We start from the raw sequence: 27,897 nt of genomic DNA, 5'->3' as shown, positions 1-27,897 counted from the left end.
AAATAGAAAACTGACCAAACACTAAGAGCCCTGAACGAACCTGGGGGGTTCTCGGGCACGTGGTGAGCCGAGGGAGAGTTATGGCTGACCAGGGCAGAGGGAGGGGGAAGACCTCCCAGATTCGGCTGGTCGCATGGAACGTGAGGGGGCTGAATGGGAGGGACGAGAAGCCCCCGAGCCCGGAGGACTGGATTAACGACAGGGCCGGGTTCATCAGGCTGGAGAAGGTCAAGTTTGCCCTGAGGGGGTCGGTACAAGGGTTCTTCCGGCGGTGGCAGCCCTTTCTCGATTTTCTGGCGGAGGGTTAGAGGGTGGTCAATCTCAGCAGCAACCCCGGCGGGGGGGGGGGGGGGGGGGGGGGTTTAGGGATCTGTTAAGGGGGTTTGTTTTTGCGACTGTTTGTCTGCTACTTTCTTGTTTTTTTTGTATTATTATTAATTTATTGCTTTGTATGGGGTGGGGGAGTGTTCTTTCTGTTTATTTTTATACTGTTTATTTTATTGTTGGGAGAAAATTTGTAGTTGAAAAATTTGAATAAAAATTATTTTTTAAAAAACCACTAAGAGCCTGCAAAGATGGTCATGATAGCCTGGCTGATGTTATCAAAATGTAGAGAACGGAATAAAAGTTAATAGTACTGATTGAAAGATTTCTATGAATTTCCTTATGTTAAAGTTTTAATGCTGATAACATGCACTCTTCTGGATTAACTGTTTAACATTGGTGACCTAGAATTCACTTCATTTACAGATTTCCTTTAACATTCAGAAACAGGCTTTACATATTTCTGCTTTCTGTGGCTGGGAATTTTATATGCATTTTTTTTTATTACAATTTTAAGGACTTTGGTCTCTGAAGGGATAAGATTCTTGTTCGATAACCAAACCCTTTTGCTGTCAAGGTGGGAACAGAGTAGAATTCAGATGGTTTTAAGACTGATCTTAGTAAGGTCATAATTACAGACTTTATTGAGAACTGAAGTGGACTGTTAATGCCACAAAATGACGTCACCATTTTTTGCCACTGACGTGGGCCACTGTTGCTCCTGTAATATTCAGCTGATAAATGAAAACTGTCCAGATGTTTGGCCAAAGGGAATTGCTCAGTCGTAATAAATATTATTAATCTACTGTTGATTTAAAGAATGGATCCCCACAGTAGCAGCAACTGGAGTGCATCGAAGATGCAGATTCAGTGCTCAGGCAAACATTTGAATGGAATAGCAAGTGCAAACGAGCAGCGTAGGTACCAAACAAGGGCCTAAGATAGAGGCCCAGAAAGATCTCTTGAGGATGCTTTGAAAATAGTGCAAACAACTGATGGGCTCTTATAGGAAAATAAGACACATTTTTCAATTTGTAGAAACTCCCACAAATGAAAAAATACAGTAAATGTAAGGAAAATTAGCTATCTCCTTCATGCCAGCCATGTCGCATCTCAGGCTGGTCTAATTCCGTGTACTTCATTACATATTCCCGGGACAATCTTTTGGGAATGTCTTCCTATGTTGAAGAGCGATATAAATGCAAGATATTCTGGTGTCGTGCAGCCAGCTGGGTCTATTCTCAGCCTATATAACTACAACTGCATTTGGATAGTGAGAGTAATGTTTTCTTTTTGGAAAATCACAGCCTGGGAGTATTGATAGGAGGAAAGAAACTTTACCAAGCCTTCGTAAGGCACTGAGTAAAGGGCGGTTCATAAAGGTGACCCTGAAAAGTGGAGAAGAAGAAGAAAGATCGAGATGAATTAGAAAAACAAGCTAGAACTAAACATGGACAAATGCAGCAAGGGTCAGCTAGTGGAAATCCATATACATAACACTGCATTTTAAGATATATTGCACAAACAGACAGTATTTTTTGATTTTGAATAAATCATTGCACACAGTAAGCATGTACTTCTTTTGTTCTGATATAAAATCTAGCATGATATCTTCAACAAAAAAAAAGATATAAACAATTTCTTTTTTTCTACATGTCTGACCGGGTAGTAGTCAGTCCTTAAAAGTTGGTGTCTACTGGTCACTCTGACTGTCCAGCAGCTGAGCTAGCTTTGAATTTATGTCGGAAGGTCAGAAATGACAAGTTTGTCCATCTTGTTGCTGAGTTCTGGGGTGGATGTTTCATCGGATTCGTAGTCTTCCTCAAAGGAGCTGCAAGGAAGAAGAAAAAAGACTGTACCAGAATTCAACCAAATCCTACCACTGATTGTTCGATATATCCACCCAGAGTAAATAAGGGCCAATTTTAACCCTGCCCACCTGGCAGAAACTGAGTATATAAATTTGATGCAGCAACTTAACTCCCCAAACCCACTGTATCCGCTTTGGTTGTCATTTTAACCTGATCTTGTCAAGTAAAGGACTGAATTTTTCGAACTCGCCATTCCAGAGAGGTGAGGATGCTTAATTGATGAGTTAATTCAGTGCAGAGATTGGTAGATTGAGATTCACCCAAGTCCCGTGAGGCGTCGGAGTCCGAATCCCGCCCACGAGGGGCAGGACTAAACCGGCTTTGGCGAACTTACATGGCATTCAACCACCCCCCTCAATTCTCTGGCCTCCCCAGTGAGGCTGCAGCAAACATGGACCAGGCGGAACGGCACCCGGGGGTCTCCCAAGCCATCAAAGAACCCTGGGTGGTCAGAGTAGATACAGGGTCGCTCCCTGGCCCTCCCCTGGAACTTGGGCGCTTTGATACTGTCCAGCTGGCACCGCTACTCTGGTACTGCCAAGGTGCCTGGGTGGCATTGGCAGGGTGGCAGTGCAAGGGTGCCTGCTGGGCATGCCAAGGGAGGCCATGTCTGTGAAAGGAGGGTGGAGGGGGAGGTTTGAAGTGTAGGGGTGTACAGAACAGGTACATAGGGGCCTCTGGGAGCTTGGGGTGAAGCACAGGGGTCCTGGAAGGGGAGGGGGTTCCTGTAAGGTGGCTTGAGGGGGGGCCTGAAGAGGAGGGGATGATCCAGGGACCCCATAGCAGCGTGTCCTCACTTGGATGGGGGGGTTGTGCTCATGTGTGTGTGGGTGTGACATTGCCCATGAGGCCTTTATTCAGTTTTGCTTAAATCACCGTTGATCCACTCATTTTGTATTCATTAATGTTTGCATAGCCCTGTAGGCGGCACAGTAGCACAGTGGTTAACACTGTTGCTTCACAGCGCCAGGGTCCCAGGTTTGATTCCCTCTTGGGTCACTGCACGTTCTCCCTGTGTCTGCATGGTTTTCCTCCCGAAAGATGTGCTTGTTGGGTGAATTGGACATTCTGAATTCTCCCTCCGTGTAACCGAACAGGTGCCGAGAGGTGGCGACTAGGGGATTTTCACAGTAACTTCATTGCAGTGTTAATGTAAGCCTACTTGTGACAACAATAAAGATTATTATAATGATAGAGAAGCTGAACCACAGGACTCTTGTCAATTTGTATGTTGGGCTACAATAGACAGTTGGCCCTGAGATGGAATGCCGATACTGTATGCCCCAAATTGGCAAGGCTTTGCATTTCTCAGTCATAATGTCCTTTACCTTGGTGAGCTTAAACAAAATTCAGCCTTTGCTGTAAGGTGTACTTATCATTCTCCCCTCCTGAGGGAAAGGTCACATTGATGGGATGAACGGCCTCTCTCTTTGTTGTAAGATTCTATCACCTTGCTTTCCTCAATGGGGTGTGCCTGAGTCTAAATCCCACCCCCCTCCTCCTGATCATTCCCCCACCCCTCTCCTATCTTGCATATAATTTCCCTGCAGCTACTTTTATAATATTATCATATTTTCTCATCTGTTTGAGATTCATGATATTACATTCAAAGAGTTTAGAAAAGGGACTAATCACAGTGCTGATTGTAGGACATTTACAGTTCTGCACTAAGACGTAGATTCCCTGGGCAGAACATAACGGCCACTAATGAAATGAATTCAATGGGTGAAAATTTCCACCCGTGGGATTTTCTGCTCATGGCGAAGTCAATGGACATTTGGAATGACTCGCCGCATTTTTCGGCCCCATCCCCTCCCGTGACGGGACCATAAAATTCAGTCCAATGTGTTTTATTCTGATTGAGTGAGAGAACCTGTATTACCGAGGAAGGGACTCTGCTTTAGCAATGTCTCTATTTCAACAATAGGTGGCAGCACTTGTGACATTTCATTAATATCTTGATTCACAGCAGCCACTAGCCTCTGGAACATCCTTATAATTAATGTATACAGCACATAAATATGTCAATCTCTTTATTACTTCTCATCTGCAAACCTAAAGTAGATCTTTGTGATGGGTATTTAAATTTTTATACTTTAATCTTGCTTCCCAAGATTTGTCAATTGAGGACTGCAAATGGCAACAATACCTAGGTGGTGCTATTTTTAGGTTAAAAACACTAATATACAACGTCTGTGGTAAAACAAACCCTATAGTTTACTTCTGCATCACTCCTGATAGTGCTATGAAGCGGACACAGGAGCAGAGACCTGAGGGTGGTCAATCATTGTTAAAAAGTGTTAATTTAAGCATCATCATGGGCACGATTTAATGGAAATGAAACAGAGTCTCATTTTGGGTGCGTTTAGCCAGGTGTTTCCTTCCACTTGCAGTGCCGAGAATGACCCGACATTGTACAGGACTCTGCTTCATTTCTGGGCCTCAGCAATGAATGCCCCACCGTTGCCACACTCAGGCTCATATCCTGCACTAACGAGCTCAGCTAGCTGTTTTGTTATGCTTTTGACGTAGCATGAGCTGCTTCCTTGATGTGCACTCTGACAAAGGAAGGTTCAGACTTGGAGATAGCTTTAACACGTTTATTAAAACTGTTAACAATTCTCCTACTTGGATTCGACTCTCCCGTTAATCCTGCTATAGCTACTCAGACTGACGAACCAGTCTGCGACAATCAAGGTGGTGGGTGTGATGTGTTTAATCAACCCTGCGTACACACTGAGTGTCTCCACTGGAAAGAGGATCATGTGTGTTATATCCTTTTTATATGGGTCGGTGTAATGCCCTCCTGTGGTGGTGTCACCTCTGTGTGTATCGTGAATGCCCATTGGTCGTGTCCTATCTTACTGACCTATTGGTTGAATGTCCGTGTGTCATGTCTCTGGTGCTCCCTCTAGTGTCTATCTAGTCTACGTGTACTTACATTAACCCCTTGTGTATTTACAGTGATGCATATCACCACACTAGCCAATGCAGGAAGAGATTGCCGGGCAGTGTCACGGTGCTCATGTGGCATCAGGGGTGCCAAGGGAAAACCCATCACCCAGGAGCTCCCGATCGGCTAGGAGACCCCCCTAGTGTCGGTACACCTGGTCCACATTTCTGGAAACCTGTGCTAAATGGTGCCCGCTCGGGGTCTCCAAGGCAAGGCCGTATGATCCCGCGCCATGAGTAACTCCGGCACAGACATATTCAAGTGAGACTAACGACTCACTTGAATATGCAAATCTTGATCCCGCCATTGAGGGTGGGATCTAGATTGTTAGATCTCGTGAGGCATAATGAACGTAGTAAATTTCGAGAGAGGCTTCTCGCGAGATTTACCGACTTCGCTGCATACCAAGTCAGGTACAATGAGGCCGTTAGATCATGACCCATGTTTACAAATGGTCTATTAGTGCACAGGTTGGTTCTGATAACACCATTTTTAAGATGCTTAATGTGACACTATGCTATCAGCCTGTTTTATCTGCTTGCGTATTCAGTAGTTCATGGTCCCTAAGCCCAAGTTCAGAGTTGTTCCAAATGGCAGCGAGGGTTGCGATTTCCATCCTGGAGATCAATCCCGCAACATTTAGAGTAATTTCTGGTGAGTCCACCTAAATTATGGCAACTGCAGTCCAATAGCATGGTTGGACTATATGTAGAGGAGCTGAATAATCTCAGTGATCGCAGTTGTTTTCAATGGGATTTATTTCCTTTTGGAGTCACAGAATTCATATTTGGCCCATAGTCTGCACCGGAGAGAGCACCCTACCTAAACCCATGCTTCCACCCTTCCCCCGTAATCCAGTAACCCCACCTAACCCTTTGGACACGAACGGCAATTTGGCACGGCCAATCCACCTAACCTACACATCTTTGGACTGTGGGAGGAAACCGGAGCACCCGGAGGAAACCCACACAGGCACGGAGAGGAAGTGCAAACTCCACACAGACAGTGACACGAGGCCGGATTTGAACATGGGACCCTGAAGCTGTGAGGCAACATTGCTAACCACTGTGCCACCTAATTTTCTCCTCATCTGTCCTGCGCACAACCAACTGTACTACTTGGTCCAGGTGAACACACTCTTAATTGATCCCTGAAAGTGTCTGACTATATAGCTAATCCTCTTATGACGAAAAGTCCACACAATCTCTCTTTCCACAAGAATCATTAGATGCTAATGCTCGTTGTTCTTTCCTTCCCCCGATGGTGCTGAAGACAAAGTTGGTGAACCTAATGAACAAACCAAGGGTTAATCCTGAGACTTTCACAACATGTCAGTCTCAGTTGGACCTGCGGTAGCTCACTGAGCCATCAAGGTATGAAATATGCATATTTTTAGCAGACCAGGTTTAGTGCTGCTATTGATTTTGCAGATTTGTGGATCACGTTATCTGTTTTCCCTTGAATAATCCTGTTTGAACGAAATTCCAAGTCAGTAAAACCAATTATGTATACATTGCATTGAAGTAAACTAATTATTTTCTCTTTTCTTCAGGTAATAGTAAGAAGTCTTACACCAGGTTAAAGTCCAACAGGTTTGTTACAAACACTAGCTTTCGGAGCATTGCTCCTTCCTCACCGGACTTTAACCTGGTGTTGTAAGACTTCTTACTGTGCTCACCCCAGTCCAACGCCGGCATCTCCACTTCAGGTAATATACAGTGTAATCAAAGAGATGAATCCTGCGATTAAATATCACACAAAGCCTCACTGATGTATATGCTAAATCGGATGTGAGAATTTCCATGCTCATTTGAACAAAGAAAATGTGATATTACAACATTTTTGGTTTAATAGACGAAAGGGGCCCTGAAGGTTCTCAGAGGTTCTGCCTCCTGCTGTAAGATAGGCAGAACATGCTCAGGGAATCCTTGTGAAGAACCAAGGGCCTTAGTGTTTGAATCCACCAAGATTCTGTCATTGTAGCCAGGAAATGCATCCAATCCAAGACCCAAAAACAACGACCTGAGGCCACTGGTGAATTGTTTTTACCAATGCTGCATGGTAAAAATAGAATGACTAATGTCACATTGCAGCTGCTTACCCTTCTTGTAACTGCTCGTTGGCCGATTCCTCAGCAACCAAAATCTCATATTCTTCGGCTGCGTACTTGTCCCAGTCGGAAGGCTCTGGACCTTCATTGTCGATATCCTACAAGACACAAAAGGCGACGGTCAACAACAAACACAGTGACTTCATGTTTCAATACATCTTTAAAATGGATTCCTTAGGTGCGGTGGGAAGGCAGCAATATGCGAATATACCAAAATGTCACAGCAGAGTTGGCAAAGAGGAATGTGGCCTTCAATAGGGCGAGGTCAGCGCTGTATAACAGCGGTGTGCATTTTGGTGTGGAGTACCCAGCGAGGCTGAGAGTCAGGCACGTTTCCAGCGATCATTTGTTCGAGACGGCAGAGGAAGCAGAGGCTTTCATTAAAGTACAACGACCTGGATTGAACTGAGGGGTTTTGAATGGTATTTTGATGGTGGCTGGGATGGGACTGTTTGAGGATGTTGTAACGTTTTTCCTTTTTGTGTGTGTGTGTATATATATATATATATATATATATATATGGTTAATTTAAGTTTGTGATTCTGTATTGAGGGAGTAAATGTTTTGGGGAGTGGAAGGGGGCGAGGAAGTTTGAATACTGATTAAGATAGGAATTCGAGCACTTTGTGTATGGGGATGTTAATGGGATTTGGATATTTCTTTGCAGAAGGAGAAGACGGGGGAAGTTTTGGTTCTTTTTTGCTACTCATTTGATGTGGGCCCGGGCGGGGAGGGATGGGGTGCTACCTCACGAGCAGGCAGAGGTTGGCTAGTGAACGGGAGCAAGGTGGGGGGAGGGGGATGTGGCTTGTTGCAAGTTTTGACGACCCTATAAGGTGTGAATGGTGAGGTGAAGGGGATGGTGATGAGTGATAATAGTTTGAGGGGAATATTTGGGGGTTTTCTGGGATGGAGGGGGGGGGGGGGGGGGGGGGCGAAGTGTTCATGCTGGCGGTGACCAGGGTGTTTTTTCTTTGTTTCATCCTGCGGGTGGGGCTGGGTGCCACCTTGGGTGGGCCCTGGTATCAGGGGTCTGTGGTGGAAATGGCTGATTTGAGTGGGAGAGAGGAGGTGAGAGACCACCGATTAAATTTGAGGGCCGATGTGGTGACTTTGCAGGAGACCAACCTGCAGGTGAGGGACCAGATTAAGCTTCGGAACGGTTGGGCGAGTCAGATGTTGCACTCGGGCTTTGGTAGCAGGGCCCAGGGGGTAGCAATTTTAATTAATAAAAGAGTTTGGTTTCAGATGGTGAAGGCTGTAGCGGATCAGAGCAGTAAATACATAATAATTACTGGAATGTTGGAAGACAAGCCAGTGGTGCTGATAAATGTGTATGATCCAAACTGGGATGATGTGGTATTTATGAAGAAGATGTTGTCTGCCATCCCACACTTGGAGACGCACAGTTGATCTTGCTTGGGGGGAGGGGGGGGGGGGGGTTGAACTGTTTTTTGAATCCCAAATTAGACTTCATCCCTTCGGGGGTAGCAAAGGTATTGACAGTGGTTTTGAAGGAAATGGGAGGAGTGGATCCATGGTGGTTTCTGCATCCAGGGGATAGGGAATTCATTTCATTTTCAATTTCTACAGTGCATAAAATATATTTGCGGATTTACTTCTTCATGATGGGGAGATCACTCCTGCCAGGGGTGAAGAAACGGGACTATTCGGCAATAGTTATTTCGGGTCATGCTCCACATTTGGTAGTTGTCGTGGAAATTTGGGTTCTTGCGGTCTGACCCGTTCAGATACCTACAAGCTTGTAATTTTGCAAAACATTCCCTGTGGCGCCCCAAACCTTCTTGATGGAGAGGGTTCTTTCGCTTGCAGGGTCGGAGGAGGAGAGTACTTCGGGTATCTATGGAAGGATTATGGCTGGAGATACTGTATCGGTGGAGGGGGTTAAGGTCATGTAGGAGGAGCAGTTGAGGCTGGTGATGGACGATGGGGTGAGAAGTGAGGCCCTGCAGAGGGTGAATGCCGTGTCCTCATGTGCGATGCTTGGCTTAATACAGCTTCATATTGTGGGAGTGGACGATAAGTGCGAGCATTGTGGAAGAGGTCCGGCGAACCATGTTCATATGTTCTGGTCATGTTCATAGCTCGTGGGGTTCTGGGTCTCCTTCTTCAGCACCATGTTGGCGATTCTTAAAATTGAACTGGAGCCCTGTCCCTTAAGGGCCACATTTGGGGTGTCAATTGCTGGAGCTGCAGACGAGGGTGGGGACCGATGTCCCGGCCTTCGCCTTGCTGATTGCTTGGAGGCGAGTGCTGATGGGATGGGGGTCAGCTTCCCCACCCTGTGCGTAGTATGGTTGGGGGATCTGATGTAGTTTCGAGAAAGTCAAGTACACTGTGAGGAGAGCAATTGAGGGGTTCTACTGAAGCTGGTCACCATTAGTTGCGAGGGTGACGGGGTGGGGGGAGTTAGGGGGTTGAGTTTTAAGATTGGGAATGTTGTGCTGTTTTGGTGTTATGTTCAAAATGGTTTGAAGAAATTTATTTTTTAAAAAACGGATTCCTTATCCAAACCTACAAGGCCAAATATTCACACAAGTCAAAAGTCCTGAAATCACTGAAGCTTTAATCCCATTCGAATTTTCAAATAACTTTATCTTGGAAGCTTTCAACTAGACAAAAGCACGTAGACTTCAATCAACGAGGTAAGGGATTCTATTCTAAGACATCTGCCAGAATTTTCCGGCCCTTTATCCCGGCAGGATCTTCGGCCCTGTTGCTGTGATTGTACTTACATAGATGATTTGGAGTTGGGGATCAATTGTAATGCGTCAAAGTTCGCAGAAGACACTAAGATGAGTGGTAAAGTGTGCAGAAGACACTGAAAGTCTGCAGAGGGATTTAGATAGTTTAAGTGAGTTGCAAGGGCCTAACAGATGGAGTACGATATTGTAAATGTGAGGTCATCCATTTTGATAGGAATAACAGCAAAATGGACTATTACTTATATGGTAAAAAATTGCAGCATGCTGCTGTGCAGAGGGATCTGGGTGTCCTTGTGCATGTATCGCAAAAAGTTGCTTTGCAGGTCCAGCAGGTAATTAAGGCGGCGAATGGAATTCTGCCGTTCACTGCTGGAGGAATGGAGTTTAAAAACAGGGAGGTTATGTTGTAGCTGTATAGGGTGCTGGTGAGGCTATACCTGGAGTACTGCATATCGTTTTGGTCTCCTTACTTGAGAAAGGATGTACTGGCACTGGAAGGAGTGAAGAGGAGGTTCACTAGGTTAATTCCGGAGTTGAGAGGATTGGCTTATGAGGAGAGACTAAGATGACTGGGACTATATTCATTGGAATTTAGAAGAATGAGAGGGATTTTATAGCAACATATAAAATTATGAAGGGAATAGATAAGATAGAAGCAGGGAGGTTGTTTCCACTGACGGGTGAAACTAGGACTCGGGCGCATAGCCCCAAAATAAGGTGGAGCAGATTTAGGACCGAGTTGAGGAGGAACTTCTTTACCCAAAGGGTTGTGAATCTGTGGAATTCCTTGCTTAGTGAAGCAGCTGAGGCGACCCCGTTGAATATTTTTAAGGCAAAGATAGATTTTTGAACAGTAAAGCAATTAAAGGTTATGGTGATTGGGCGGGTAAGTGGAGCTGAGTCAACAAAAAGATCAGCCATGATCTTATTGAATGGCGGAGCAGGCTCGAGGGGCCAGATGGCCTACTCTGGATCCTAATTCTTATGAATTAGATTTCAACTGCTTGCCGTCCACAGGCTCAAAAGCTCCGGCCATCATTAAACTTTCCTCCCGCAGTCCAAAGATGTACAGGTTAGGTGGATTGGCCTTGCTAAATTGTCCCTTAATAGCATGGGGTGTGTAAGTTAGGTTATAGGGTTACGGGTATAGGGTGAAGTGGATCATTGCAGACTCGATGGGCTGAATGGCCTCCATCTGCACTGTAGGGTTTCTATGATTCTATGTAGCTTTACCTGGGAGCTGTTGAATTGGTTACATGTTATACCCTCTACTCAATATTTAGTTCCAGCAATGTCAGTGGGCCTGAGTCGTGGACATGATGTTTAAAAAAAAAGAGTAATCTTTATTGTCACAAGTAGGCTTACATTGTGCAATGAAGTTACTGTGAAAATCCCCTAGTTGCCACATTCCGGCACCTGTTCAGGTACACAGAGGGAGAATTCCTAATGTCCAAATGACCAAAGAGCACGTCCTGCAGGACCTGTGGGAGGAAACCAGAGCGCCTGGAGGAAACCCACGCAGATACAGGGGTGAACGTGCAGACTCCGCACAGACAATGACCCAAGCCGGGAATCGAACCTGGGACCTGGAGCTGTGAAGCAACAGTGCTACCCACTGTGCTACCCACTTGGACATGTTTAATGGGTTACCACTGATATACTGTCTGCCTGTCCCACTAAATACACTGAATTTATGCTCCGAGTGAAATATAGTTTTGAATGTGTAATATTTATGTTTTTATTAGTGCAGTCCTTTCTTTTCTCTGCAGCTCCATTGGCTCTATTAGAAAAACCTTCCTCAGCAGAAAAGGACCTGATCCAGTTGAATTGAATAGTTAATCAGAATGCTGACCAATTTTAGACAAACAAAATCAATCCATGGTAAAACCATACAGGGCGTTCTGTATAATGTTGGTTGGTGTTCCATTTGTGTCGTCTATATTTACCCTTTCAATTTCCTCTCTCCAAATGAATAAACAAACGTTTGGAGTTCAAATGTGCCAACACTTGTGCCAGCAGCAAATAGCTGTGAGTCTTCCTTGTCGACAATATTGTTTATTATAAGCTATTTGACTTTGCACAGCCCATCACGTCAGATTGGCACATTCAGAGGCAGCCTTGATGCTTAGACCCTTAACTCTACCTTGAACTTAAAGGTAAATGTTTCAGCTTTTTAAAATTTATTGCCCAACCCTAACTGCCCTCCACTTCAGAGGGCATTTAAATCCACATAGCTGAGGATCTGGAGTCACATGTGGGCCAGACCAGGTATGGATGGAATATTTCCTTCTTGAAAGGAAGGACAAATAGTGGACCAGATGGGTTTTTATAACAATCGACAATGGTTTCAAAGTCATTATTAGACTTTAAGTTCCAGATAACACAAATAGAATTCACCAGCTGCCGTGGTGGAATCTAAACCTGGGCCCCCAAATCTTATCTTGGATTACTAGTCCAGTGTCAATACCACGACCCCACTGCCTCGCTTGTGCTGTTAAATGACACTACTTGTCTGCCCCATCTTCCATTACCTTTTGTACAGCAAATGGATCCCTCTGCTCGTGGTCCAGGTACTTCTCTAAGTTGAAGCAGGTGTCATAAAATATATGAGCCATTCTGCACCTCTTTAGATCCCGCATGGTTATTTTACCTGGAATGAAGAACAGTAACAACAATAAATGATGAAGACAAGAACTAAAAGTACAAATATCATTTCATACCCAAATTGCCACTGCCCCAACAATAGTCTTGCTTATTTCAACCTGTTGTTCAGAAATTTGCCAACAAATCAGGTTTTCTGAAAATATGGACTTAGTGTATGTGTATTTGGGTGGGATACTGGGAGGATTTAGCAGGAGAATGTTCTTTTCCATGTGTAAACTCTGACAGAAGCTGTCAGTAGGCTATTGAACTCAGGCAGCTATCACTGCCGAACTTGATCTTGGTCTTATCCAATGGTCACATATGCACCTCCAACATTGCTAATCTTTGAGTGGTAGTCAGGAGCAGGGACCAAATTGATTTTTCATGGCAAGCATGACATCAGCATCTCAAATTCTCAGCTTTCCATATCTTCTATGCTGTTGTTATTCGGTGACCCAGTGTCGACGTGGTGTGAATTCCAGCTGTCTGGCACTTCCAAATTTTTCTGGACCATGCACCACTATGTGGAGTGTCAAGTCATTGTTTCCGAGACTGTCTGAGGACCTCTTCTGGAGATCTTTCATCCACAGCCTCCAATATCATAGCCCACAACCCCACATAACATGCTTTTACCTCCTTCACAAGATCCAAAAAACAGGATATCCTTGGTAGATCCCATTGTTTCAGCTGTTTCCTGCTCTCAATAAGAATTGGAAAACAAAATTAACTTTTGTTTCCAATTGCCACCTTCCCTCGCTTTCACATGGTCACCTTCCCTTTCCCAGCTTCTCTGTCCAGATTTTTGACAATATGCTATTGAACAATATCCACTGTAAGCCCATTGACTCCCAGTTACCTTGACGATGTTGCGATTTACCGGTCTTGTTGCGCTCGACTTGGTGACGTGACAAGGCCGTTGAATCCTCTTGCAATCTTGGCTACGCTAAGACGTCTCACGAGATTCAACCGAACCTTACGAGACATTGCAATCTTGATCTTGCCCTGTCACCCTAAATGAACCATATGGCTCAGTTAAATATGTCTGTGCTGGATTCTCCCAGCGCCTGGGAACTAACGGCTGCCCCAGCGAGACCTGGACTGAGTGACATTTAGTATGGTCCATACAAACCTGCACCAGGGGTAATTGCACCGGGGGGGTCTCCCAGGCCATAGGAGACCCTAGGTGGTCAGGGACAGGACAGGATAGCCCCCTCGTGCTCTCTCTGGCATCCAGGCACCGTCAGCTGGGCACCTTGGCACTGCTAGGGTGCCCTGGTGGCACTGCCAACGGTCAGGGCCTGAGGGGGACCATACCCATGAAAAGAGGTATGAAATGGGGGCCATACCCATGAAAGGGCCGCCTAAAGGTTAGTGGGAGTTAAGGGTGGGGGTCTGGAGAGCGGAGGCCCCTTAAAGAAGCAATTGGGAGGCCTGAAAAGGGGGGCTCTCAGCAATCCCATTGCAAGGTGTCCTCACTTTGGGGGCATTGTGAGGTAATGTCCATGTGTGCGTGGGGTGCCGTTGCCCATGGGTTGGGGGTATGTTTCTGGTTATCAATGACCTGTTAGTAAAACATTGCTTTCGGAGTAGGCTCATTACCCCAGGAACCAAATGCTCTTGACAACTCCCTGAAAAAGCAACACAGGCTTCTTAAAGCTAAAAAGCAAGTCAGCACAATATTTATTTGCTATAAGGCATGGACTCTCTGAGCCCCCCCCCCCCCCCCCCCCCCTCCAATGAGCTAACACTTGGGTTGTTTAGTAATAAAAACTGAGCCCAATAATCAATGCAAGTGATAATATCTGTAAGTGCTTGACTATCTTCTAACAAATTCCAATCTCTGCTATTTTAGTAAAGGCAGTATCTGTTCATTTTAAAATAGCAGAGAGAGAGAGTGGGAGAGAGGAGCGTGATACAAGTGTGCTATATTTTAAAATAGCAGAGAAGTGTGTGATGTGAGGGTGCTGTATTTTAAAATAGCAGAGAGAGGAGTGTGATACAAAGGTGCCACATTTTAAAATAGCAGGGGGTAAGAAATGCGATGCAGAATGCTAATTGTTCCTAGCTATTTCCAGGTTAGTTCTTGCCTCTTCTCATAAGAGATTATTCTGATTCCCAGCATTCCAAGTGCAGACGGCCGTCAATAGGGGGCACATGTTGAAAATGATGTCCACATAATCCATGATTTTTGACCATTAATTTTCTGAGATGTGCTTCCTTGCTCTCTTGCTGGAAGAATTGGACTGGGGAATCACTCTTGTATTGTGTTACGACATTTATTTACCTTCACATTCCGGCTTGACTAAATCCAGCAGCTGACAGAGGAGGTCATGGAACGGCAATGGCTCAATGCCCATTCCTTCCATGCGTTCACACTGTTCTTCATAGAAGTACTCTAGCTCATACATGGAGACTACACCATCCCCATCAATGTCCATGGCTCGAAACCAGTACTCCATGCTAAAAAAGGGAAGCACGTGTTCATTACTTTACAATTACTAATCATGAAATACATTAAAAAGGACAAATTACTGGCAAGTAACAAAAAATACCATTGCCTTTATGTGAATCACAATCATATACTTGTCCTGAGCTTCAAACTTTGAGCAAGGGAAGCAGATTGCATTGACGACAATTGGAAGGTTTAATCTTTAGTAAATCTTAATTTTCCTCGGCCACCCTCTCTCAAAATCACTGAAAGCGCTTTTGTCTAACTTGTACTAGTCGGTAATATTTTAATAAATGAATAACTAGATGTAAGGCTAAGATGCCCATAACCCCTGGGTGACCTAGAATCACATTATTATAAATCACCCCCTTGTAATTTCCCGGTTAACAAAGGGCACTTATGCACAACCCTCATTTATTGCTTGATAGAATCTTGTATAGCAACCTGAGCCTTATTTTGAAAAGGCTGGAGATCACATATGTTAACGGGTTGGTATGTAAATTATTAAGAGACGGCCCTGCACTTTACATGATACAATCTTGTGGATCAAGCTTTCAAAATGAGCTGAACCACGAGCGGCTTGCCTTCGCAGAACAAGAACTTTGGATTCGGCGAAAAAGATTCCTGTTGCAGCCACTGATTCTGACTTCCAATAACAGACACTGGCCGGAATTCTCTGGCCGTTCACTGGCAGAAGGATTCTATGGACCCGCCAGCAGTGTGCTCTTTGAATGAACATTATGATTTAGTGTCAGTCTCCTGTCTTTTCCCAATACTCCTACACATTGTTTCTATTCAAATATTCATCTAATACCCTCTCCAATGCCTTGATTGAACCTGCCGCCACCACCCTTCCACAGAGCATTTAAAAAAATAATCTTTATTATTGTCGCAAGTAGGCTTATATTAACACTGCAATGAAGTTACTGTGAAAAGCCCCTAGTCGCCAAACTCCAGCACCTGTTCGGATACACTAAGGGAGAATTCAGAATGTCCAATTCACCTAACATGTATGTCTTTTGAATCTTGTGGGAGGAAACCGGAGCGCCCGGAGGAAACCTACACAGACACGGGGAGAACGTGCAGACTCCACACAGAGTGACCCAGGCGGGAATCGAACCTGCGACCCTGCCGCTGTGCTACCATGCCGCCCTAAAATTTCAGATCTAAACCACTCACTGTGTGCACTTCCTTCTTTTGCATATCACTTTAACTCTGTGCCCTCTTATTCTAGATCCTTTTATGAGTGGGAACAATTTCGCCCCATCTCCTCTGTCCAGCTACAATTGTTATGGCTCTAATGTGCACTGTGATCATTGATTGAATGTTTCTCCACTGTGTTGGTAACAGTTCCCAAGCTGCATTTTGAGCGTGGCACTGCAAAGTTTTGGTGTGATACCTTCTGTCTTATCCTCAACTGAATTAGTAGCGTAATATGGCATGCTGTTCACCTTACTTACTGCTGCTTCTCAGGGATTTAACACCTTAACAAAGAAATCTGTTAAACCACCCAGGTCTCTCCTATCGGAATATAGATTCGCGAGTAAAGACTCACCAGAGATGCCCACATTCTGAGAAAGAATAAAATGAAAGGGAATGGTAGTCTTTGATTTTTCTGCTGACATTAGATTCCAGTGTAATTCTCAATTCACACAGGGTGGTGACTCATTGGTTTGCATACAAGTTTTTCTTCATGGCTACCTGATTATGGCATAGGAGATGCTGAAGAGATAGTGGGGCATTCTATGAGCATCAGGTACATACAGCTTACCTACCCTATTGCCTGGTGTCTGTTGAAGACAGACCTAGAAGGAAGAAAGAGTGGATTCTACAGAAATGCAGCTGTCTTGTGTTGATGGAGCATTCAGATTATGCTGCAGAACAGAGAGGTGGGGTAGGGTTCACGGACTGTATGTATAAAGTGAGAGAGGGGATGGAACTCCCATTCATAATCTCATCAGAAAAATTACCTGGTGGGATTCTTCTTATCTTCTTCAGAAAGCAGAAACCAAACAAAGTCAGCATAGCTCATCCGACCTTCTTTCTGCACACAGTTACCCCTGAAAATGGAAGTGTTGCATTTACCAGATCAGTGCAGAAAATACTTTCCAAATTATTTTATGAATGACACATGCCAGATGGGTTTGAACAAAAATACTACTGCCTGCAAAGCCAATTGAAGGTCATGGTTCATCATTAGGCAGCAGACCCACATGCCACTATGGGGGCACACTGCCTTGTGCGACTGCCAGACGAATTGGCATTCCTTTCCTTTGTCATCAACATGTCCCATTTCTATTTGCAATAGGGACACTGATGAAGCCACTACTTGAAGTGGGAGGCAGTGGTACGATTTGATTTCCTTGGTCAGTGATAACACTGAAGTCAGGGCTGCAGGTAGCACAATAATGTAAAGCACACAGAAGCCTCTGCACAATACACACGGAGCTTGGCGTTTCAAATCCTCACATAAAAGGGGTGAAACTGCATTGTGCACAGTTAGTGTATAAATTCTAAATGTATTTGTGGGGAAACTCTTTGGCCGTTATTTTAAATGGGTTAATGCCTCTGTTGAAATAAGCACAGAAGAAATAGGAGGTCAAGTAGGCCATTCAGCCCATTAGCCATGCCATTCTACACAATCATGGCTGACCTACTACCACATTCGAACCTTCCTCCGTTATCCCCATTGCCCTTATATCCAAAAGAATGATCAATATCTGGCTTGAATATGTTTAACGCCAGCACAACCATGTGGGGCAGAAAATTCTAAAAATTCATAACCTTTTGAATGAAAAAATTTCATCTCATCTCATCTCAGTCCGAAATGACCAATCACTTATTCTGAGGCTGACTTCCTAGTTCTAGACACTCTGCCAAGGGAGAGTCCCTCTCTGCATTTAATTGATCCAGTCCATGATGAGTTTTATATCCTTTAATGAGATGACCTCGCATTCTAATAATAATCTTTATTAGTGTCACAAGTAGGCTTACATTAACACAGCAATGAAGTACTGTGAAAATCCCCTAGACACCACATTCCGGCACCTGTTCAGGTACACAGCGGTAGAATTCAGAATGTCCAATTCACCTAACAAGCACGTCTTTCGGGACTTGTGGGAGGAAACCGGAGCACCCGGAGGAAATCCAAACAGACAAGGGGAGAACATGTAGACTCGGCACAGACAGTGACCCAAACCGGGAATTCTTCTAAATTCCGGAAAATATAGTACCAGTGTATCTCAATCTCTCCAATAGGACAAACCTTCATCCCAGAAATCAGTCTAGTGAACCTTTGTTGCACTGCCTCCAATACTAATATATCATTCCTTAGGTAAATAAAAAGGGTTAATGTTTCCCTTCAAATAGAAATTTTTCCACAAGCATGTTAATCATATCTGTACGCTAATATATAAAGCATCAATCACCCCAGGAATGTCTAAATCAATTAAAAACATTTTTTTCCCCCAAAGAGTATCCAATTAATTTTTTTCCAATTAAGGGGCAATTTAGCATGGCCAATCCACCTAGCCTGCACATCTTTGGGTTGCGGGGGTGAAACCCACGCAAACACGGGGATAATGTGCAAACTTCACACAGGCAGTGACCCAGAGCCGGGATCGAGCCTGGGACCCCGGCGCCCTGTGGCAACTGTGCTAAATCAATTTTCAGTTATTAAAAACAAAGATGTTTGCCGTACCTTGTGACTGCTCCAGAGAATATCCTTTCAATAATTCTATTTGAGATAGCTGTGGAGAAAGAAATAAAGCAAAAGTATAACATCTCATATTCCAAACATGACTCGGCAAGTGAGGATGGATATTAAATGCTGAGGTCCAGCACCCAGACTGAGGGATTGAACAAGCATTGCAATACGATGGCTTCCAGCAATGTATGCTACCTAGAGGTTGGAAGGGAAAGGCTACAGAATATTCACATCTGTATCACAAATCATGCCTAGGCAATAGAAAAGAACCATGTGCGACCTATACAGTACAGCAGATTAAAATTGGGATTAAAATGATTTCTGGGGGCTCCAGGGTGATTTTAACTGCTCACCAGCCAGGTTCCCCATGGGGTGGGGCAAGGAAGGTGAGGCAGGACTGGAAAATTCCCTATTTATTACACACGTTTGTGATATAAGCCCATTCATAATAGTGGTCATGTGACCTGATGGGAGGTTATATTATTAACAAGGTACTATTCACCCCTTTTATTGCATCACACCTAACTTTGCAGCATGATGATTAAACAGGGAATATTGGATAAATGGAGAAAACTGATAGAAATTCACTGTAAAATCTGCCTGGTCTCTTTTATCAGGTCATACCTGATAAAAAAAATAGAAAAAAGAAATGAGAAGAGATATAGGTCAATGCTCACATACTTGGCCAAGGTTTCAAAGAGATCTCTGCTAAAAGACAAAATATGATGAGTCCAAAATGTTAATCTTGAGGCTGCATCATCAAGATTCAATGTGAGGATTTATGTGAGATAGCCCATGCAATCAAAACCAATTAGAGTCAGAACTGCAGATAATTCTTCCATTTTGAGACTAAGGCCAGAGTTCTCCGGGGCCTTCCGCTAGCTGTAGGATTTGCAATAGCCTGCTGAATCGTGCGCACGGCCAAAATTGGGATTCGCGCCAGGCGTCAAACCAATCCAGAGTCTCCTGGCCTGCCCTGCCGGCCATAACGAGTTTCCCGACATTCACGGCCAGCGGGAAAATGCAAATAATTCATTAGAGAAGTTTAGCATCTAATTTACAGGCAGGATGCCCTAATCATTATACAGCTGGAATGCTCCAGGCCCGCCCAAGCTAAGAGTCCCGCTGGCGTGAATTGGCCTGAAGAATGTGGAGCTGGCGGTTTGCAGTCCAAGGAGTGGCAAGGGAGCAAGTACCCTTCTTACTACCGCCTCCAAGGTGCTAAGGGGTGTGCTTCACTGGAGGTGGGGGCTAGTTAGGCTTATGCTGGGCTGGAGGTCTTTTCTGGGATGGGACTCCTTCGGCTGCTATCCCCAGCAGAGGTTTGGGGGGGGGGGGGGGGGGGGGGGGGAAAGAGAGCAGCCAAAGGAGTCCCATCCCAGAAAAGACCCCCAGCCTGAGCTCCTCCAGCATGGACCCCAGTGTGCCGTGGAATGGCATGGAAACCCGTTTAAGGAAAAAAGATCTCTCCTAGCGCCAGTTGGAATCACTCTGGGTTTCCTGCTGGTGGGCGCACTTAGTTGTGAGTCAGGAGAATTACGGCCTAAGTATGGTGTCGAGCAGCTCCAGTGGTGCCTCTCCCATCGACCAGAATGGTGGGATTCCGCGCCAGATTCTGTGCTTGGAACCTTATTAGTTATGCAGAGGTGAGTTCACACCTGACTCTCCTGGCGGACTGGCAGTTGATTCATCTGCCTGCCCTCAGTAGGTGGGTTCAAAGGTCCGGCCGCCATATTTAAACACCAATCCAGCACACTCGTATCACTCTCTCCAGCCTACCAGTCTTCCTCAGATCATTTAGGATGTCAGCAACCCAGAGGGAAAAGCCTATCAGCCCCTCAAGAAGAGAAGAGATCTGTTCCACAATTCAACAACCTCGCTCCTCCCTCCTCCGAGCCCATCATCTGTGAGGTGCCCATTCCCCACTTGGAGCTCTAACTAACGCCTCTGGAGTCTTCAATCCTCATCCAGTAAATGATGTGGTTTCCCCTTGACCCCCTTGTTTCTGAGATTTTCATGCAGCCTTGTAAAGGTCCAGTTCCCATCCCCCCCCCCCCCCGCCACTCTTCCCCCCCCCCAACTTATCTCTCTGTGTTCCATTATTCGTCTTTTTCATCCACCTCCTTGCCCTTCTGCATGCTATTGTGAGCTCTCGCCCTTCACCCCACCCCTCTTTGCACAGCCCTCCTTCCATATTGCCCCTCTTGTCTTCGCCAGCCTGTGGTGGTCAAGAAGTCAGAAATCCACTGGCATAAAAGCATGCTGTAATTCTCCCAATGGTGGGTCGTTCATTCCACTGACAGGTGCCATGAGCGCTATTTGCATCTCATGAATGAACATTACAACAGCTAACCCGGAATCCTGTCAGTCCTTCCAATCTTATGTCACGCCAGCGAGAAATCACATTGGGATCAAATCTAATTGCTAAAGAGTGGCGTGTACAAAATGGTCCTCAGTTCGCCAGAGACTTTGAGTGTCTTTCTGCCGTGGTGCAGCGCTGCTTTTGATCTGCTGTTCACCACTCTGTCTGGGCAGACTGCTTCCTGTCTTCCATCTCCAGGCCGAGCTGGTCTTCATGGAGAGCACCATGCTGCTAGACCCATGAAATCTCCTGTGTCACCAACTGGGATCAGTACTGCACATGGGGTTGGGGACTACAGCGGTGTCCTTGCACCGGTGTTACCCCAGTGTCTATTGGACAGCACTGTGCTGCTGGACTCTGGTAGCCACCACAACAAAGGTCCACAGTTTGACCAGGTGTTGAGTGCAAGGCGAGGAGGGTTTGGTGGGGGCAGGAGGTAAGGGGATGGGTGGTCTGTTGAAGACAAGGGGGCAATGTGGAATGAAGGTTGTGGAAGGCGGGGGAGGGGGTAAAGTGAGGGCTCACGATGGCAGACAGGAGGTAGATAAAGAAGATAACAATGGAAAACAGAGGGAACACCTAAGAGTGGGAAGCTGGACCCCAACAAGGCTGCAGGAAGCACACACAAGCAAGCGGGTCAAAGGCATGCCACACTGTTTACTGGAAGGGGATGGATGAAAACTCAAAGGCAGTGGGTGGAGGTCGGAGTGGGGCATGGGCACCTCCCAGGTGATGGTTGAGGAACAGACTTCCCCTCGAGGTAGCTAGCCTTTTCCCTCTGGGTTGATGACATCCTGCACAGGATGTGGAGACAGATGGGTGGGAGACAGTGATAGGAGTATACTGAAAATATATCAGCTGAGAGCGGGCAAACGAATTAGCACCTGGCCCTCAGGAGAATCGCAGAGAGCTCACCTGTGGCTAATTAATGAGGTTCCATAATCTTGTGTGGGATCCTGTCATTGTGGTCAGTAGGACAGGTGCCACTGGAGCTGCCCACCACTGCACTTAGTCTCAAAATGGGAGAATTCCACCCTCTGTCCTTGCTACTTTCCTCTGGAAATAAATCAAGCAGTTCAATTAATAGCTCTAATTTTGCTCTTCCATTTCTGATGCGATTGGGGTATGATTGGAGGGATGGGTGGGGGGTGGTGGTTAAACTGTTGGTAGTGTGATATTCACTGGATATGTGCAGCACAGTCTTGAGGGCTTCATGGAGATTCAACTGGATCCTTATTTAACTGTGTTGCATAGGTTGTGTCCAGCTGCCAATCTCACCAGCGAGAGACAGCGCCACAGGCACAAATTTTTAATGTTTTCTTCTGGATCAGGATTAGCAGGAATTCTCCTCTGGGCTCCAGTTGGTAATCTCTACCATGGTCATCCTTCTTATACTCTTTTGTTATGTAACAGAGAATACATCCCCACTGGTAAACCGTCATGTGATGTTTAGTGACGTCAGCAGGGTCTTTGTGTGGACTTTGCAGTTCTTCATCTTTGATGGTATCAGCAACACCTCTTAAAAAAAACCTCTCATCATGTTTTAATGAATCCAGAGTGTTGGCACCTCCATATCTTTTCTCTTTGTGGCAAACAAAGAAATATAAACACTTTCCAACTGTGATCCCTACTGCCCTTCTCACAATCCACTTTTCTGACTTCAAAAGACCCAATTCAGTGGCTCCTGACAGCTGGCTGCCAGCCTTAAGGCATTGGTACCAAGAATAATCAGGAAGTCACGGCTGGTCTATTTAAATAAAGCATGTGGAGCTCTCCTTTTCCAGCACCATGTTCTCCCTGGGTTAAAAAGCAGAGTCAATTAAAGAGAGTGTGGTCCCAAGCTGGGGACCCCCTGTGGAGGGCGGTAGATGCAGGGAGGCTGGTAGATCCTGAGTGAGTACACCTTCATGGTTTTAAAATCGACCAAGGCATGCGTGGCTTGGTCGCGTCCATTGTGGTCTGTGTCCTGATCACGCCACCTAGCGAGATCCGCGTAAATCTCACGAGCCATACTGGCTGCCAGAAAGCCCGCGGGAGGCTTCTCCCGGCATCTACCAGCCGTGTCACACTCCAGGTCGGGCTTGACGCAGCCGGTAGATCGCGCCCAGAGAGCGATCTCAGGTGAGGTTCTGAGGGGCTGTGTTTGTGTGAGCAGCTGCCTGCTGAGCATGACTCACCGTCTCCATATTTGGAGCAGAGAGAAGGCAAGTTAAACAATTGGAAATAAAATGGAGATTGCAACAGTTAAATTAATCAACAAAAGTCTTCAACAACTAAACATAAGGTAATGACAGGGAAATTAAAGTGTACACAGCTTAAGACAAACTGATGTGTAATTTGTAGAGTTACTCACCATGATCATTGTGTCTGGCCAAGTCCTTCTGGTCAATGAAGAGGTCATGGTCAGTGTCTAGTTCCCAGAACTTACAGTATATAACATAGAAATGCTCATAGGAAAAGTAGTCTGTGATTTGGTTTATATCATCCTCTTCCTCCAGGAGGACAAGAGTCTGAGGGAAATCAAGGAGTGATGAAGTGTTAGAAAGTGGCAGGAACATTGGGTTGTGTCAGACTGATTCTGCCCTTGTTATGACATCAGGCATAACTGATTCTGCACAACGAGGAATCAGGTAAAAGATTAAATTGATGACAACTGGCAAGACCGACCCATCTGTTTTTGCTGGACAACCATTTCATCATCTTATTGCTGTTGTAATATTTGGGTCTCTAACATTTGCTGATTGGTTGCTTTATCACTTCTCTGCCTTCAGTTTGTTGCTTTTATTTTTATATATATTTTTTTAAATTTAGAGTACCCAATTCATTTTATTTCCAATTAAGGGGCAATTTAGCATGGCCAATCAACCTACCCTGCACATCTTTGGGTTATGGGGGCGAAACCCACACAAACACTGGGTGAATGTGAAAACTCCACACGGACAGTGACCCAGAGCCAGGATCAAACCTGGGACCTCGGCGCTGTGAGTCAGCAGTGCTATCCACTGTGCCACCGTGCTGCCCCAGGTTGTTGCTTTTAAAGTAAGTGTCAGATTTATCATGGGATATTACACTATTCATTACATCTACCATTGTAGGATTTTGTCAGACTAAAAGTAGCCCTGAAACTTCAAGAACCTACTCAAATTTATATATCACCCACTCAAAACACACTGTTCCCCATCAAATATTGCTGGGCACCATAGAGGTTTTGCACTGCTCTATAATCTGGAATTTCCATTGATTTTATTCTTTCACGGGGTGTGGGCATTGATGGCAAGGCCGGCATTTGTTGACCATCCCCAATTGCCTTTGAACTGAGTGGCTTGCCAAGCCATTTCAGAGGCTAGTTAAGAGTCAACTGCATTGCTGGAGTCACATACAGACCAAACCTAGTAAAGATGGCAGATTTCCTTCACAAAAGCTATGGTGATCCAGATGGGTTAAAAAAAAACATTTTATTGAGGTATTTATGGTTTTACAACAAAAAAAAGAAATATACATGAATTTATAAACATAGTGCAAAAGCCGTCTTCCTCCCTTACAGGTCCCACCTTTATTAACCCCCTACTCTAAGCTAAGTAACCCCCCCACCTTCTGCTGACGATTAATTTTCCGCAAAGAAGTCAACGAACGGTTGCCACCTCTGGGCGAACCCTAACAGTGACCCTCTCAAGGCAAACTTGATTTTCTCCAAACAGAGAAAGCTAGCCATGTCCAATAGCCAGGTCTCCGTCTTCGGGGGCTTTGAGTCCCCCAAGCGAATAATATCCGTCTCCGGGCTTCCAGGGAAGCAAAGGCCAGAACGTCTGCCTTTCTCCTCCTGTATTCCCGGATCTTCCGACACCCCGAAAATCGCCACCTCTGGACTCGGTGCCACCCTTATTTTTAACACCGTGGACATGACATCTGCAAACCCCTGCCAAAATCCCCTAAGCTTTGGGCATGCCCAGAACATGTGGACATGCTGGCCCTCCCGCACACTTTGCACACCTATCTTCTACACCAAAGAACCTGCTCATCTGGGCAACTGTCATGCGAGCTCAGTGAACAACCTTAAACTGAATCAGGCGGAGCCTGGCACATGCTGTGGACGCGTTGAGTCTACTCTGCACAAATGCCCAGAGGCCATCCTCTATCTCTCCTCCCAACTCCTCTTCCCACTTGCGCTTCAGCTCCCCCGAATGCGTCCCCTCTGACCCCATAAGTTCCTTGTAGATGCCAGAGACCCTCCCTTCTCCCACCCACACTCTGGAAACTACCCTGTCCTGTATTCCCCTTGGTGGTAGGAGCGGGAAGGTTGAAACTGCCTATGTAGGGGGCGGTGATAACAGCGCCTCTGCTGTTCCCGCCGGCACGGTACTCCGCCAGACCCCCGCATCTGCAGGTACCTAAATTTGTTTCCCCTCACGAATCCAAATTTTTGCTCCAGCTCCCTCAGGTTAGGAATGCTCCCCTCTATAAATATATGCCCCATCCTCTCAATCCCTGCTCTCTGCCATCTCCGATACCCCCCCTGTCCATCCTTCCCGGGGCAAACCGGTGATTATTACAGATTGGAGACCAAACCGATGCTCCCTCTGCTCCCACATGCCTCCTCCATTGCCCCCAGACTCTCAGGGCCGCCACCACCACGGGGCTGGCGGAGTACCGTGCCGGCGGGAACAGCAGAGGCGCTGTTATCACCGCCCCCAAGCTGGTGCCCTTACATGAAGCAGCTTCCAAAGGGTCCCATGCCTACCCTCCCCCCCATTAGCCAATTCCTGATCGTGGCTATATTCAACGCCCAAAAGTAATTACTGAAGTTTGGTAGCGCCAGCCCGCCCTCTCCCCGGCTCCGCTCAAGCATCCCCCTTTTTTACTTGCGGGGTCTTGCCCGCACAAACAAAGCCAGTGATTTCTTTGTTGACCTGTTTAAAAAAGATGGGGAGACATTGAAACACGAACCGAAATCTCGGTAAGACCGTCATCTTCACCGTCTGCACCCTCCCAGCTAGTGACAACAGGAGCGCATCCGACCTCCAAAAATCGTCCTTCATTTGGTCTACTAGACGGGCCAGATTTAGTTTGTGCAGCCATTCCCATTCCCACGCCACTTGGATGCCTAGGTATCGAAAGCTTCCCCCTACTACTCTAAATGGCAGTTCCCCCAGTCGCCTCTCCAGTCCCACAAACATCTCACTTTTCCCCATATTTAGTTTATACCCCGAAAACCGGCCAAATTCCCCCAGAATCCTCATGATTTCTTCCATCCACTCTGCTGGGTCCGATACATACAGGAGCAGGTCGCCTGCGAAAACAAGACTGTGTTCCACACCCCCCCCGAACCAGCCCCTTGCGGCTCTCAGTGCGATTGCCAGCGGCTCTATGGCTAACGCGAACAACAGTGGGGAAAGAGGGCATCCCTGTCTCGTCCCCCGATGCAGCCTAAAATAGTCCGATGTTGTTCTATTCATCTGTACGCTCGCCACGGGAGCCTGATACAGCAACCTGACCCAGTCAATAAAGTCCCGCCCAAATCTGAACCGTCCCACTACCTCCCATAGTTATTCCCATTCTACTCGATCAAAAGCCTTCTCTGCATCCATTGCGACCACCACCTCCACCTCCCTACCTTCCATAGGCATCATGATCATATTTAACAACCTTCTTACATTGGCCACCAATTGCCTTCCCTTAACAAACCCCATATGGTCCTCCCCAATAACTTCCGGCACACAATCCTCAATCCTAGAGGACAACATTTTGGCCAGCAGTTTGGCGTCCACATTCAATAGGGATATCGGCCTATAGGACCCACACAGCTCCGGGTCCTTGTCCCGCTTCAGGATCAGTGAAATCGTGGCCTGTGACATTGTTGGGGGAAGCACCCACGCTCCCTTACCTCTTTGAATGTCTTCAACAACAGCGGCCCCAATATCCCAGAGAACGTTTTATAGAACTCCACTGGGTACCTGTCCGGCCTCGGGGCTTTACCCGACTGCATGGCCTTCAGACCCTCCGCTATCTCTTCCAACCCGATCGGGGCCCCCAGCCCTTCTACAGTCCCCCGTCCACCTTCGGGAAATTCAGCCCCCCTAGGAATTGCCTCATCTCCTCCGGCCCAGCTGGGGGTTCTGACCCGTGCAGCCTACTATAAAACTCCTTGAATGCCTTATTCACACCTGCTGAGTCTCCAACCAGGCTCCCGTCCCCATCCTTTACTTTCGCAATCTCACTAGCTGCCTCTCTCTTTCTAAGTTACTGTGCAAGCATTCTGCTTGCCTTCTCTCCATGCTCCCAGATAGGTTTTTACAACAATCGATAATATGGTCACTAGTTTTCAAGTCCAGGATTTTATTCAATAGTTAAATTTAAATTCCATCGTCTGCTGTGGTTGGATTTGAACCCATGATCCCAGAGAATTTAGCCTGAGCCACTGGTCTAGTCTATACCACCAGTAAGCCACCATCTACCCCCTATTGGGCTTATGGCAGACAACTTACTCTGAGGGCACGATCTAACTGAAAGGTTTCTAAGTGTTATTTATGGTGGGTTTTGCTGAGAGTTTCCTGCCTGCTCTGTCGGTGAGTTCCCCACCGCTATCGAACCACACTTAGCCACTTTTTTGGTTGCTGAGGTATTTCTCACCAGTTTAGCCCACACTTTGAATTATTTTCATCACTGGGGAGCTGAACTCACTGGCCAAATCAGCTCCTCCGAGATCGGACTGCCAATTTGAAACAGCGCCCTGATCTCCAAGTACGTTTGCGAGTC

At 46.0% G+C, this 27,897-nt stretch overlaps 1 protein-coding gene across 6 annotated transcripts in view; it reads right to left on the bottom strand.

The window, feature by feature from the left end:
* Positions 1-675: 675 nt before the first annotated feature.
* ppp2r3a (protein phosphatase 2, regulatory subunit B'', alpha) overlaps positions 676-27,897 on the bottom strand; it is a 468,043-nt gene continuing 440,821 nt past the window's right edge. For all 6 annotated transcript variants that reach the window (XM_038815671.1, XM_038815670.1, XM_038815673.1 and 3 more), the window contains 7 exons: positions 23,498-23,654; positions 18,777-18,825; positions 17,047-17,136; positions 14,912-15,087; positions 12,516-12,634; positions 7,250-7,356; positions 676-2,155 (listed from right to left, as the gene is read on the bottom strand). In XM_038815671.1, the coding sequence (XP_038671599.1) occupies positions 2,062-2,155; positions 7,250-7,356; positions 12,516-12,634; positions 14,912-15,087; positions 17,047-17,136; positions 18,777-18,825; positions 23,498-23,654 (792 nt within the window). In that variant the 3' untranslated portion in view covers positions 676-2,061. The remainder of the gene's footprint in view (positions 2,156-7,249; positions 7,357-12,515; positions 12,635-14,911; positions 15,088-17,046; positions 17,137-18,776; positions 18,826-23,497; positions 23,655-27,897) is intronic.

The sequence above is a fragment of the Scyliorhinus canicula genome, chromosome 13 (assembly GCF_902713615.1).
Source record: "Scyliorhinus canicula chromosome 13, sScyCan1.1, whole genome shotgun sequence".
Classification (NCBI taxonomy): Eukaryota; Metazoa; Chordata; class Chondrichthyes; order Carcharhiniformes; family Scyliorhinidae; genus Scyliorhinus; species Scyliorhinus canicula.
The sequence above is the reverse complement of the archived record's forward strand: the minus strand, read 5'-3'. Positions and strand labels throughout refer to the sequence as shown.